The sequence below is a fragment of the Odontesthes bonariensis genome, chromosome 18, assembly GCF_027942865.1.
Source record: "Odontesthes bonariensis isolate fOdoBon6 chromosome 18, fOdoBon6.hap1, whole genome shotgun sequence".
Taxonomy (NCBI): Eukaryota; Metazoa; Chordata; class Actinopteri; order Atheriniformes; family Atherinopsidae; genus Odontesthes; species Odontesthes bonariensis.
The window spans coordinates 22,951,099-22,964,070 of NC_134523.1; the positions used below are offsets into that span (position 1 = coordinate 22,951,099).

Consider the following 12,972-nt stretch of genomic DNA (forward strand, 5'->3'; position numbering starts at 1 on the left):
AGTGAAGCCCTGAAGTTGAAAGCCCATCTGCTGCGCTCTCACCTGCGTGGCTCGTCCCTCCAGCCCTGAGGCCTGATGGCAAACAAGGCCTTCGGAAGTCCCTCCAGGCCCAATCCGGACAGTGCTGGTCCCACAGCAAACCACATGTGACTGGGCCCAGCCTGACCCGCAGCCCAGGCTGCTCGAAAAATCAGCTCAGCTTCTTCCAGAGAGCAGTACAGGAGACGAACCTGGAGAACAAGGATGAGGGAGAATATGAGGCCGAGAATAGGAAGGGAAAGTAGAGAGATGTGGAAAACAAAAGCAGGTAAAATGAAAGGGAGGAAGGTTGAAAAAGTAACGTGTCAGAAGAAAAAGTATAGATGGATGGATGTAAAGAACAAAAGTGGCAAAAAGTTCATATCCATCTCGTTTCTTGCTGCTATGTAAAGAAAATGTCACACTTTTCTCTTAATTCTAGATTATATTCATTTATATATCATTATACTTGGTACAGTGTTATATTAATTCTTCTAGTCTTATATATCTAATTATTTTTATTGCAGTGAGCTGCACTTGAGAAATTATGCTTCTTGGTCTGCTTGCATTTTCCCTTTATACTTTATTAAGAGGGAGTTAATGATGGTGAGAGATAAAAAACTGAAATCCCAGAGTGAGAGACAGAAAAAGTGCCTGTGCTGTGTGTGTGTGTGTGTGTGTGTGTGTGTGTGTGCATGGTTGATGCAGAGGGTTCTTCAGATGATTGCTCAGAGGAAGCACTTGAGGAAAATTGGCACCATCATTTTGTAAAACAATGGAAGAAGTTATAAAACTGCAATCGGTCAAATCCGGAAAACGAAAAGCTTCACTAACACACAGTAACACCAGCAGGCCTTTGGTGTGTGGATCACATGCTGCGCATTCACTGCTGTTACTCATGTCAGAGAGGATGGCGAGATGACGCCGATCCTCCTACTCAGCTGACAGCGGATGAGATCGAGGTCGGCATGAGGTCTACATAAACCTTCCATCCCCTTCTATCACATCCTCCAGTATGGAGGAGCAGTATGGAATATATTTAAACCTCTTTACAAACAGAATCTGCATTTCATGAACTTGGATTTTGTCACTCTTCATGTACGACACAAAGTGTCCTCTGATCTCAGGTGTTCCCCGTCTTCCTGCAGAAGCAGCTGTAATTTGTTAAAATCTCATACCATCGATCACTTCGTAAGTAAGAGCATCTCATTTTTCAAACTCTAGACATCTCATTTTGGAAGAAAATATTTTATTTAGATCCCTGTGGGTCTTCATATTTTATTGTGACACAGCTTTACGGCATCAACATCCAATTCAACCTGGAGAGACTCACACGGAGAGAGAGGGAGACAATTGCAAGGTTTTATTGTCAATATTTCTTTGGCGCTCGGGCCCCGGCTGCGGACATGCAAGCTGAACCGCTGTGAGCTTGAAAGTCCGGCATAGGGAGAGATGCTGGATATCTTCCCCCCCGGGACCCGAACCTGGTGGCGGAGTCGTACGAAGGAAGGAGATGCCGAGGACCTTGAGACACCGGGTGGAGATGGGGAGGTGGTGGGATGCAGCTGCTGGCGAACAGGTAGAACCCGGGAAGGAGCGTCTTATATCTGGATCTGGACGGTTGCTGAGCGATTGGTGACAGCTAGTGAGTCTGCCATGTTGAATTTGCGGCTAGCCTTCATGTTGAAATTAAATTAGTTAGTTCCTAGAATATGGAACATCCCCACACAGAGAATAATTTAGAGAGCCGAGCTTTGATTTTATTCTGTGCTGTAAATAATGTTAGGACCACATGTTGTGTCTTTTTTAAACCAGTGGGTATTTGAATTTTGCACTGGTAAACTGAAAAGGTTTGCATGAAGAGCAAGAAATCCTTAAGAATGTTGGTGAAAGCCTTGAGTTGAGTTGTGCACCTTTTGTGTGAAGAGTAATAACTCACAAATAAAACATTCGTTAAATTGGCTCTCGTAAAAAGGCCCTCATTTAGCTACACATTGTAAAGTAGCATACTGTGTAATTAGATAAAGAATAAATCAAACACCAGCATGTGTAATATGAATGCAGTCCCTTGTGGTGGCAAATCCCTTACCTCCACAAAGCAATTAAGCAGTTCTAACTCACGGTGTAACTTTGGCAGTCAACAGATTTATTGCTTTAGTTAATGTTATTGCTGTCATCAGATTTTTAAAAGCAGCAGGATCATGTTAGACAGAATTTGCTGAATAAATCCACTGGACATATGTCCACTCCAAATAATGCAAAACGTTTCACCAGCAGCTGAACTTTGAGCCAGAAATTTTCCTGAGTGGTGACTTGACAATAAAATAAAGCTTACACCTGACAATTATTAACAGTCATACGTAAGTACACCTGTTCATTGATGATGTTTTACATATTAGGACATAAAAATAAAATATCTGATTCTCACCATGTCTTCAAATGAGGTAAATACAACCGGAGATGAGCAACAAGACATGACGTAGAAAATCTACGTACATCCCATCGGTCAATATCTTGCAGAACTACCTTTGCCAGCAATAACTCACAGTAATCATTTTCTGTATGACGTTATCAATCTCTCACATCATTGTGGATCTTTCCAACGCTGCTTCAGTTAATTGAGGTTTGCAGCATACCTTTAATCCAGTAGCTGTCAAAGATGGATTGAGGTCGAACAATTTTTTTTGTATTTGCCTTAAAATTTGTTCAATGTTTAAAATTTAAGAACTCCATTTTGTTAGCTCTGGCTGTTATACTTTTCAACCCACTTGTAAATTCTGAAATAGGTTTGTATCACTAAGTGCCAAAAGCTAGACTAACGCATTTGACTGACTGGGGAAATTCTAAAATTTGTTAACTTTTTCTCTGATTGTTTCTGATCGAATGCACACAATAAAATGGACACCTATATTCATGATTTGTTGTAATAAGTTGCATGACCGCATTAAGAGCAGCTGCTTTTGTGCATCTCAGATGGGCCCATAAGAACGCTTCAGATTCAGGCTGGATCTTAATCAGTACAATGAATCAAGTAGATGGTCGAAGTTACATCTTAAAACTTTAATATCAAAGTCTGAAAGAAAAAGTTAAAAGTAGCATTGTATAAGTATTTTTTATATACAGTACACTGCTTGGTTTATCATGCACTTGTTCCTCTATAATGATAAAAACTCAAGTGATCTAGGCACAGAGAGGAAAAAAACAGCATGCCTGCTGCCCTGCTTACCAGTTAGAGCACAATGATACAAATCATGATGCCAGTATGCTAAATAGCAATGTCAAGCTTTGAAGTAAACTAAATATCCCATGCAGCACTACAGCCTCCCCAGTACTTCAGAGATTATGCATAAGACTCGTAAGATTGATCATTTTATACTAGCTATAGCAGGGTGGTCATTTATCCTTTTTCAGGGGCAGAAGGATTTTAGGAATATAACGGAAGCTAATTTTTATTTCAGGTGTAGATGATAAACAGATTGGTCACATCCACTTATAATCTGTTTAGAAGACATGAGAAAAGACTCTGCTAACCCAGCAGAGACAGAAAAGAAGCGTAAGAGAGGATGGGAAACATGGCAGTAAGGAAGCCAATAATGAAAGCCTCTGTGAGAAGCAGTTCTTTCTGTTTGAATTTGCCTTGTATCACAGTGGAGATTAAATCAGTTCCAACACTGAGTGAGTATGCAAGAGTGCGGGGCTTTTGGAATACACCTGTACCACTCAGCACTAAACCTGCATGATGCCACAACAGATCCATTATCAGACAGCACCATTTGAGCAAAGGATGGAGCATAATTAGAGGATAATGCAAAATTTGGCTCAGAACTCCACAGAAGGTATAAGCCACACCGCACAAAAGAAAGAATAAATTGATCAATTAATTCATTCAGTTTAATCTGAACAGAACATAGTGTGATGGAATTACCATAAAGTCTCTTGGAAACATGAAGAACCAGATGTTCACTGTTGATACGACAAAGGTCCCTTTGACTTACTTACTTTTTGAAAAGGTTTAGGAACATTGACTACTTGCTTTAGATCTGGGCAATGCAAGTTCCTGATTGGGGTTGGGCAGAAAAACTGGTTGGTTTAGATACCAAACCTATATGGTCTCCAGAGAACTATCAAGCCATGTTATTTCTCTAGAAATACAAATAATATCTCTAGACACCACAGTTTTGTCTCATATGTAAGTTGCTCAGTCTCAAAATAAAAAAACATTCTTTTAAAAAGTGATACTGAAAATGAGAGCATTTCCACATGAACAATGTGAAAATGCTCTGTAGCCTTAAGAAAAATACTTATCGGTGATGCCAATTGAAAAAAACCGAGCCTTCAATCTATTAGGGATCATGAAGATTGGGTTTTGGTGCAATGTTAAAATGTGTTGTGCCAAAAGTATCAAAGTAAATACAAGGAGAAATGCATATTTTCAAGGACATATCATAGACTTTTGTAGAAAATACCAAATGGATGATGCTGACAAAGAAAAGTGACAAACGATATAACCAGAAGGTAACATTTCAATGGCCTATGCAACAGCCCATGTTGTCTTTACTGTTGTTGGTGTGAAAGTGGACATTTATCAATATTTCAGCACCCACAGCATTTTTAGGGAGCTGCACCTGTAACTTAGCCTGACTACGTCATACTCACGATTCTAGTCAGAATGTGAGTCTGATACCGCTCAATAGAGATTTGAGTATGGGGCGTGTTTCAACCGAACCAGGAGAAAAAAATGCCTCTTCGCTCAATTGGATAGACCTACAACCAATCAGAGCAACGTAGTATGTGACGTAGATTAAGCGACACACACTTGTTGTAGGAAGGACGGCAAAAACATCTTTTCTATCGATAAAAGCCTTTATCGCGTTCCTCTGTTCGTCTTTCAAAATGAATGCAATGTGGAGATCCTGTAGAACAGACTCGATGGCAGAATCTACACACCCTAGCTCTCCAGCGGCAGCCATGTTCAGCTCTTTAGTGACGTAGTCGATAATGTCCCTGTTGATCATCTGTCCATCATCGTATAAAGCCCGCCCTGGCAATCTGATTGGGTCGACCGAATCTTGGTCGGGCATAATGATTTCCCAACTGAGCAGAGCCAGACCGAACTTCCCGACCAAAACTTTTATGGGCGGGGCTAAGTTCGGCTGGCACCCAGGCTACCTGTAACTGTCAGCTGCTACCCTTCCTGTACTGATTAAATATTGAAGTTCTGAGGATAAAAAACATTCAGTTTAAAGTATTCAACCTCAAATATGCCTCTTGGATTTTATGCCTGTGTCTAGATTTGCATTTTATCTTTTTCTTAAATATCTCATGACTGCATCTCATATTTTTAAAACAATTCTAGAAATAAAAATGCGTAAATGTTGAAATCTAAAGTCCATTCAGTGCGCTCTGTTTAATGTTTCGTATCACTTTCATTAAATTACATCATGTTCAGTTTGGCCCGTCGTTTTTGGTCCAGTGTCCCTCTCTTTATTTCTTTCTTTCCCTCTAAGACTTAATTTTACCAAAGGTCATTAACTGTAACAAAGGTCAAAAGAACATAGCAAGGAATGGGTATGAATATGAATAGAATTAGTACAGAATGAAAGAGTTATTTTAATGTTCTTGTATAAGAATGAAGGTTAGGGAGGCAAAGAAAAAAAAAAAAAAAAAAAAAAAAAAAAAAAAAGTGGCACCCAGAATGTCCTTCTTCCCTATCAGATTGTACACAGTTAAGGTCACCCGAGAAGATGATCATTCTAGTTCTATGTTCATTCTCTGCCTTTATGTTTAACAGCAATTGTTTCATTTGTGACACAGATCAAAGTACAATCCGCTCTGAAGCATGTCTAAGCTGCACTTTGAGCTGCTAACCCAAAGTTAGAAGAGAAAAATGTTTCTCAAGTAAAAAAGTAATGAGGTGTATGCAAAAGGAGTGGTATTATAAGATGTGTAATGGTGACTAGCATTGTGCTATCATGTGTACACAGAGAAACATGAAACATCTTACAAGTAATTAGCTTTAAGAGCTTCACTTAATGTTTTTTTTTTTTTCCAAGAAATAAGTGTAGAAACGGAGTTACTCCAAAAGAAATCCTACAAAAAAAAAAAAAAAAAAAAATTGAGCTTTTTAAAACTGGACCAACACACAAAGATATTGCAGGTGGAGTTTGAATCATTCCTGCATGTATACGCTTAACAAGCCTGACATGGCTCACATGCTCCAAGCAACATCCTTTAATAATAGGATGGGGAGAGATGAGCTATTTCTTACTTATGCTGCCAGAGGTAAAATTAAAGCCTATAACCAAATTTAAGGGTGCGTCTCATCAATTTGGGTAATCTAAATTAATCTATAGCAAAAACTTACAAAACATATGACTTCTTATGAAAAAAAAAAATGTTCCCATGGCTCAATTTGTCCCAGGTTAGGAGTAAGTTGATCTGGTTCAGTTTTCTGTTGCACTGAGGGTAAACTTACCATCTAATTGAATCTAAATCAAACCCATGCAAAATTAGCCTAGATTTAAAACTAATTTAATGGCCAATTTTTGTTTTACAAATAGTCATATTTCTTTTCTTAAACATAATTTAATACACTTTCATAGAAAAATTGGAAATAAAATATGAGTAAAAGTTAACTTAAAGAACCCACCAAAGTTGAAACCTTCAAAAAAAAAAAAACAACAGAGATATAGAACTAGATTCAATAGAAGATAAATACTGAAGAGTCAGTAAAACTCTGAAACTGTCACTAAAACTCGTCAACATTCAGTCAAATACAACTTTTTTTCAGCTTAAAGAGCAGTGAAAGTGACTGTTCAACACTTTACCCATAAAGATTGCAGTGAATTGTAAATTATTGCTTCTCCCTTAGTTTGTCCAAACTCCATCATGGGTCGGTTTACCCCACACCATTTAGGCTCATTTTGCCCCATCGCAGATATTCTAGAATAAACTACCTAGCTTATCAAATTAGCCAATTATTTAGCTAAAGGATTTCATATGTTTACAAATTACCAAAATTCAACATGAATACTTTACACCTGCATACACTGGCATTGATGTTGCAGCCATTACATCTGCTATGTCAAAATCTTACTTTGGCAAGCCAAAGACATTTTTTAAAGAAAACTGGTGCGTATACCGCCTTCCATTTGCTTCTTCTTTTACAGTCTGGCAGAATTTAATCATGCTTCCAAATGAATGATTACATCATTATAAAAGTCCATGGTTGCCAAGATACAGAGGGCAGGTCAACCTTCCCACTGGCTTATGTTACCCTACTCTCCCCAAAGTATATCTGAACACAGCCAAATTCACAATAAAGTGGTTCTTATTCAGATATTCTTTTTTAAGATGGCTAAATTCATCAGAAGCTAATAAAGTCCACCAACAGACGATAAGAACACCATTCAAGTAATTTAAAGATAAACTCTATGCAGATAATTTAGTTATTATGATCCTATTGAATGAATGATGATGTCCCTCACACAAAGTCAACGGTAGAATGCGTTTCCTCACAATTCACAGGGTTGCATTATCAGACAGTGATCGGATTAACTGGCCGAGCTGTAACCGTAGTTCAACGGATAAAGGAACTGACTGTAAACCACTAAGTTTGATTACTTTTCTATTGGCTAATGTTAAGAACAATTACTAATATGGCAAACCTATAACCTAGCTTTGCGTTTCGAATGGCTCAACCAAAGATAGTACATTCAGTGACCAGTTAGGAAGAAATTGTAGGTGTATTTAAAATACAGGGCTTCATGGAAATAACATAGAAAATCTATGTTCACCAGCTGTGCTGAAACATGATGCTAAAGGCGTGTTTTGATTTGCTAGACCAAAGGATCATGACAACATAGCAGTTTATGATGATGTTGCAGCAAACCAGAGCATGTATTTCTATTATATGTTTATATGTGTAAATGTGCGAAGAAATTGTGCTTTGTTATGCAGGAGCATTCATTTAGACAGTTGATGTGACATACGATGAATCATTTTTACCCTTTGACTTTTGTATACAGCAGGAAATATCAATGAATCAACAGAACAGTCAGAGCTGTGTAGCAGTCACAGTGCCGTGTGGATTAAGAGTTTTTCAAACTTTGACAAAACCAACATTCCTGTGGGGGATGTTTACGTATGTGGATAAAAACCAGATATTCATTCTCTTTCCACAAAGGAAAAAGAGACAGAAACTGCCTAATTTACGTTAACCTTCTACCCTTTTGAGAGTTTTTGGGGAGTCGAACTCGCAACAGACGCTCACCATAAATTGGGATAAACTCGAATGAACAAAGAACCTTTCTGTTGGAGATGTTGGAGACTTACCATCTTATCTTCACCATAAATCGAATTGACATGTTAACACCCTCTTCCCCCAGAGAAAGAGACCAGATGGCTACACACGAACTGAGAAGACTTCACTAAGACTCACTTTTAGTCGAATCTTCAAACTATATTAAATGTGTTTGATAACCGTATACAATTTCTTTCAGGTTTCCAGCTTGATCACAAGACGCATATAGAGACAATTTGTACGATTCTGGCTTAAATATTGACAAAGAACTGATCTTGGTTGAAAATGCCCAACCTGCCTGATGGAACCACATTGCCCCCTAGTGGTCTGCAGTGTTGATTAGTTGAACATTTAAATCCCCGAGGACTCAGTAAAATGGACAAGATATATGCAACAATTAACTTCTAACGATGTCCCTTCGGTATCTATTTGGTATTTGTTTGGTATCCCCATTGTTAACACAGAAAATTAACATTGTGTGGTTCACTATTCATATGTCACGATTTCATAGATATTCATCTGAATTTTGAAAGTCATAATCATCAATTACGTTGTGGGTTATTTTGATGTCTTTATATTGCAAGTCTATGTTATATCTTTAATCTGCATATCTTAACAAGATGTAGTGTTTTCAGAATCACCGAGACAAATGTTCTATGAGACAGTAATGGAGAAATAAGAGTTTTTGTCTCATCCAGAAATCCCCATATAAAACAGATCATCTTACACAGACACCCAGGCAGACATTCACCACAGTTCAGGCATATCATTGGCTGAAAGAGTAGTGTAAGCTTACGTCACGCCCCGCCTCCGAGAGTCAAAACCCGGAGCCCGCGAAAAACACACGCTTCTTGTTTCTGGCCTCTTGCCTCTTGTTCCAGAAGAGTTTCAACCCAGAGTTTCAGAACAGAACAGAGATCACAGTTGCTCAGAGAGATTTGGAGATGATTTGAGAAGAACAGAAGAGCTCACCAGAGTTTGGGAGTTTTCCCATAATCTCAGGAGAGAGCGGAAGGACGTGAGGATAACGATGCAGCGGACGACCGGAGGAGACCCTCCAGAACCCAGTGAGACCCCGGAGACGAGAAAGAAACACCCGAACAAAGATAAGAACAGAATGAAGTTTTCCTACCCAGAAAGCCAACTCAAGCAACCTTTTATTAATCTTCTGTGAACTTAAGTTCACTTCATCAGAGAAGCAACGGACCAACTGACACTCGGAAGATTCGATCATCTAACCACAGCCCTCGGCACCATCGTTCCCGTTTCCCGGTGAAAAGAAGCAACTGAGAAGTCCGCTAAAGTCAGCCACCACAACCAGGAAGGCCCAGAGAGCGGTAGAGAAATCCCCTCGGACCCCGCGTGGCCGCTGCCGTGTTCCGAGCTGACTAAGCAGAACTTCAGCACAGTAAGACCGACCCGTTTTCACCTTAAAGTGGGTTTGATGGATGTCTCGAGGCTTTCACAGAATGATACATTAATCCGAAATGTCAGTATTTAGCGTCAAATAGTCAGCCCACCTAAACTATTTGAATACATCCAGTATCTCCCCATTCCCCATATTTTATTTTCCATTCACTAAGTGTTTTATATAATCACCCATATTCAATGCATCTCCTGTTTGTTTTAAAGGTTCATGTTTTGGTCATATCATTTTAATAAATAGTTCATATATCTATATATATGTTATAATCACAGATTGTGTCGTATGCTTTCTTTACGTAATGTCTGTCCAACCAAACGAGAACTTCACGAAAGTAGCGAGATATGAGACTGATTATTAATTTAACATACCAGGATCGTAAGATTTTAACAGTTTTCCTCCCTGACTGTAACTTAAAGTTAAAATAACGGTAGGTGGTGCCCTTAATTCGAGGTTTAAGATAAATCCTTATATTTGATGCATATATAATTGCCCCATTACGCTACAGCTGACAGAAGTGTTTTCAATCCCTCACCTGGGCTTCATTGTCTTTAAGGAGACGCTTTGTCCGTGCCCCACCAGGGTCATCCGTCACATTAAGAACCACCACACTCTTCCTTTCCCAGCCAATGAAGGAGCCATCCGTCATACCCTCCACCATGGCCAGGAAGTCCTCGTAGCCGTGGTGACGGGTGGTTACAACAGAGAAGGCAGTCCAGTCATATTCTTCAAGCACTTCGAAGATGACCTCAAGTTGGAGCATGGTGGAGCAGGTGAACTGGAGGTAGATTGAGCCACTCTCCTGAAAGCAGAAAATGAGTCTGTGAATCCATGAGCAGATTTAGGCATTCGGTGTGTAGATTCCTTCTCACTACATGTCATAATTTAACAAATATGGTGAAAATAAGTTACTGCTTTGGCACATCTTTTGTAAGCCGCATTCAAGGATACTAGACATTCAGATGTATACTGTTAGTGCCCCAGTTGTGTGAGAGTGAGCTTAGTCATACAGTACAGGAGATGACTCTGCATTTTTATTGCTGTTGCCATTCAGTTTAGCTGCATTCTTTGCCTTGTGTCTGACTGGCTTTCTAAGAGAGGGAGACTCGGAGGAATGACGCAGTCAGTCAAAAAAAGAAGTCCTTGGTTTTTTAATATAAGCTTTCAATGTCACTGAAAGAAACAATGATGGCCTTCCTCTATGCTGCTTCAGTCACATTTAATCTGAGTTGATGTATCCCTCATAGGCTGGAAGAGGTACTGATTTACACTGGCTTTTCTGCCACTTTATTTTTGTCAAAACAAGTTTCAGGATGACAACCATATGGGTGAAAGGTTGCGATGAACATTCAGATAACATAGGTGATTTTATGACAATTTGTATACTCCTGTGCACATTTGTTGCTTTTATCGTTTTTATTAACAATTATTGTCTATTCCTTTTTTTCAACATTAAGCAAAGAGGCATATCTTTAAATTAATCATCAAGGCCCTGCATCTGTGTACATGATCAAAGGAGAAACTTCTGGCAATATCACTCCACCCTCCCATGTTGAAAGGGCTCATCTCAGGTTCTGCTGAAGTAGGCCAAATATCAAACCAGCAGAACCTGATTTCCAGTGTAGCCTTGTGTACTTTCCCTCTACCCATCTGAGAGCAGGGTGCACAGGGAAAGTGCTTTGAGTGAGCTGTGGACTTATAGAGTCAAGCATACAGTACATCTATGATAAGCTTGAGCTAAAGGAAAATACTGTACTCTAATACCACTCTTCAGCACTCACCAGAAGCAATGGATGCCTGACGTCATGTCCCAAGTTACAGTTTTAGAAGAACTATTGACACAAGGTGGATTGATTCTTCAAGTGACTCAGCATCCCAAAGGTAATTAATACTGATTAGTTTAATTAAAAAGCATTTCTCAAGCACAAAGCTACTCTCAAAGCAAAATTGTCCACTTGTTGCAGCTCTGACCCAATAGCATTTGCCAAATTTACAGAGTAAAGGCTCTAGCATGGTTGCCGCGTCTGCTCGCGCGAGCGGTGTTGATGACGTCACGAGTTCGTGCCCGCCATAGGACCCTATATAGTGGCGCAAGTCGTTGCGCGCCAGTAGTTGCAATTTTCTCCGTCACAGAGGTGGCGCTGCTACGTGAAGGTTACCTCTACTCTACAACCACGAAAGTGGAGAAGAAAACAATGCCGCTGTCAAGAGCAGGAACACTGTAATTAATGATACTGCTGCAGTTTTCGGATCATTTTAATTTTTTAATTCAGTTAAAAGAGGTGAAGGTTTGAAGCCCCCGACATCAACAGAGTCTCTGCCCTCTTCTTTGCCTTCACGTATCTGTACCGTAGCTTCTTCCACACATTCTTACAGAACTCTCCCTCTTTCCCCAAAGTTCTGCCCATCTCTGTGCACCAGTTTGGGGAGTTTACGTGCTCCCTGTGCTGTTTCACTGCAGTTCCGTACAGCTGCCTGTACAAACGCACCTCCTCACTGAGCCTGGTCTCACATCGGTCCATCCGGTTGCATTTGGGTTTTCCATTTTCCACCTTTTCGTAGTTTATTTTTTCCACTACTTGTTCCACATCATTTGCCATAGAAGTGAGTAAAACTGCAAAAACACCAAGCTCGACAGTGCAACAATTACTATAGCCATTCTCTGACAGATGTTATGCAGCTTTTAGATAATGAACAACAACAAAATACAATCATAATCCTCATTCAAAATGAGCTGGAGTGGGCATTCAACACAGAATGAGTGCACAAAAAATTCTATTGCAAATGTATTCTTTGATTTGCATTTTTTTCCCTTTTAGAGTCTGTTATTTTCACAGGATAATGTGTTATGTGATGTTTGCTGATGGAAAAGCCTCATTGATTCTTATTTAACCTGACAACACGTTTTAGCAATCGTAGCCATAAGGCAGTGTTCCTCAACTCCTGCCCTTCTGGGCTGCTGTCCTTCATGCTTTAGATGCCTCCCTGCTTCAAAACAGTTGACTCAAATTATTGAATCAATGACAAGCTTGTGTAAAACTTGAGGACAAGCTGTTGAGGAAAGCCATATGATTGGAATCAGGTTGTGCGAGAGCCAGGAAACATAAAGGGCAGTGGCCCTTGAGGACTGGAGTTCAGGAAAACTGCCATTAAGGGGCCAGAAGAGTTTCCTTATTTCTGCATCTGGCCTGAATATTTATCTGATGTTGATAGGGACAAAGGAGAGATA

General features: G+C 39.7%; 1 protein-coding gene across 1 annotated transcript in view; it reads right to left on the bottom strand.

Moving 5' to 3' along the window:
• Positions 1-12,972, bottom strand: part of grin2da (glutamate receptor, ionotropic, N-methyl D-aspartate 2D, a) — a 255,403-nt gene that overhangs the window by 135,248 nt on the left and 107,183 nt on the right. The window contains exons 4-5 of the mRNA XM_075449709.1: positions 10,279-10,545; positions 43-230 (exon numbers count right to left, since the gene is read on the bottom strand). Coding sequence (XP_075305824.1) covers positions 43-230; positions 10,279-10,545 — 455 coding nt within the window. The remainder of the gene's footprint in view (positions 1-42; positions 231-10,278; positions 10,546-12,972) is intronic.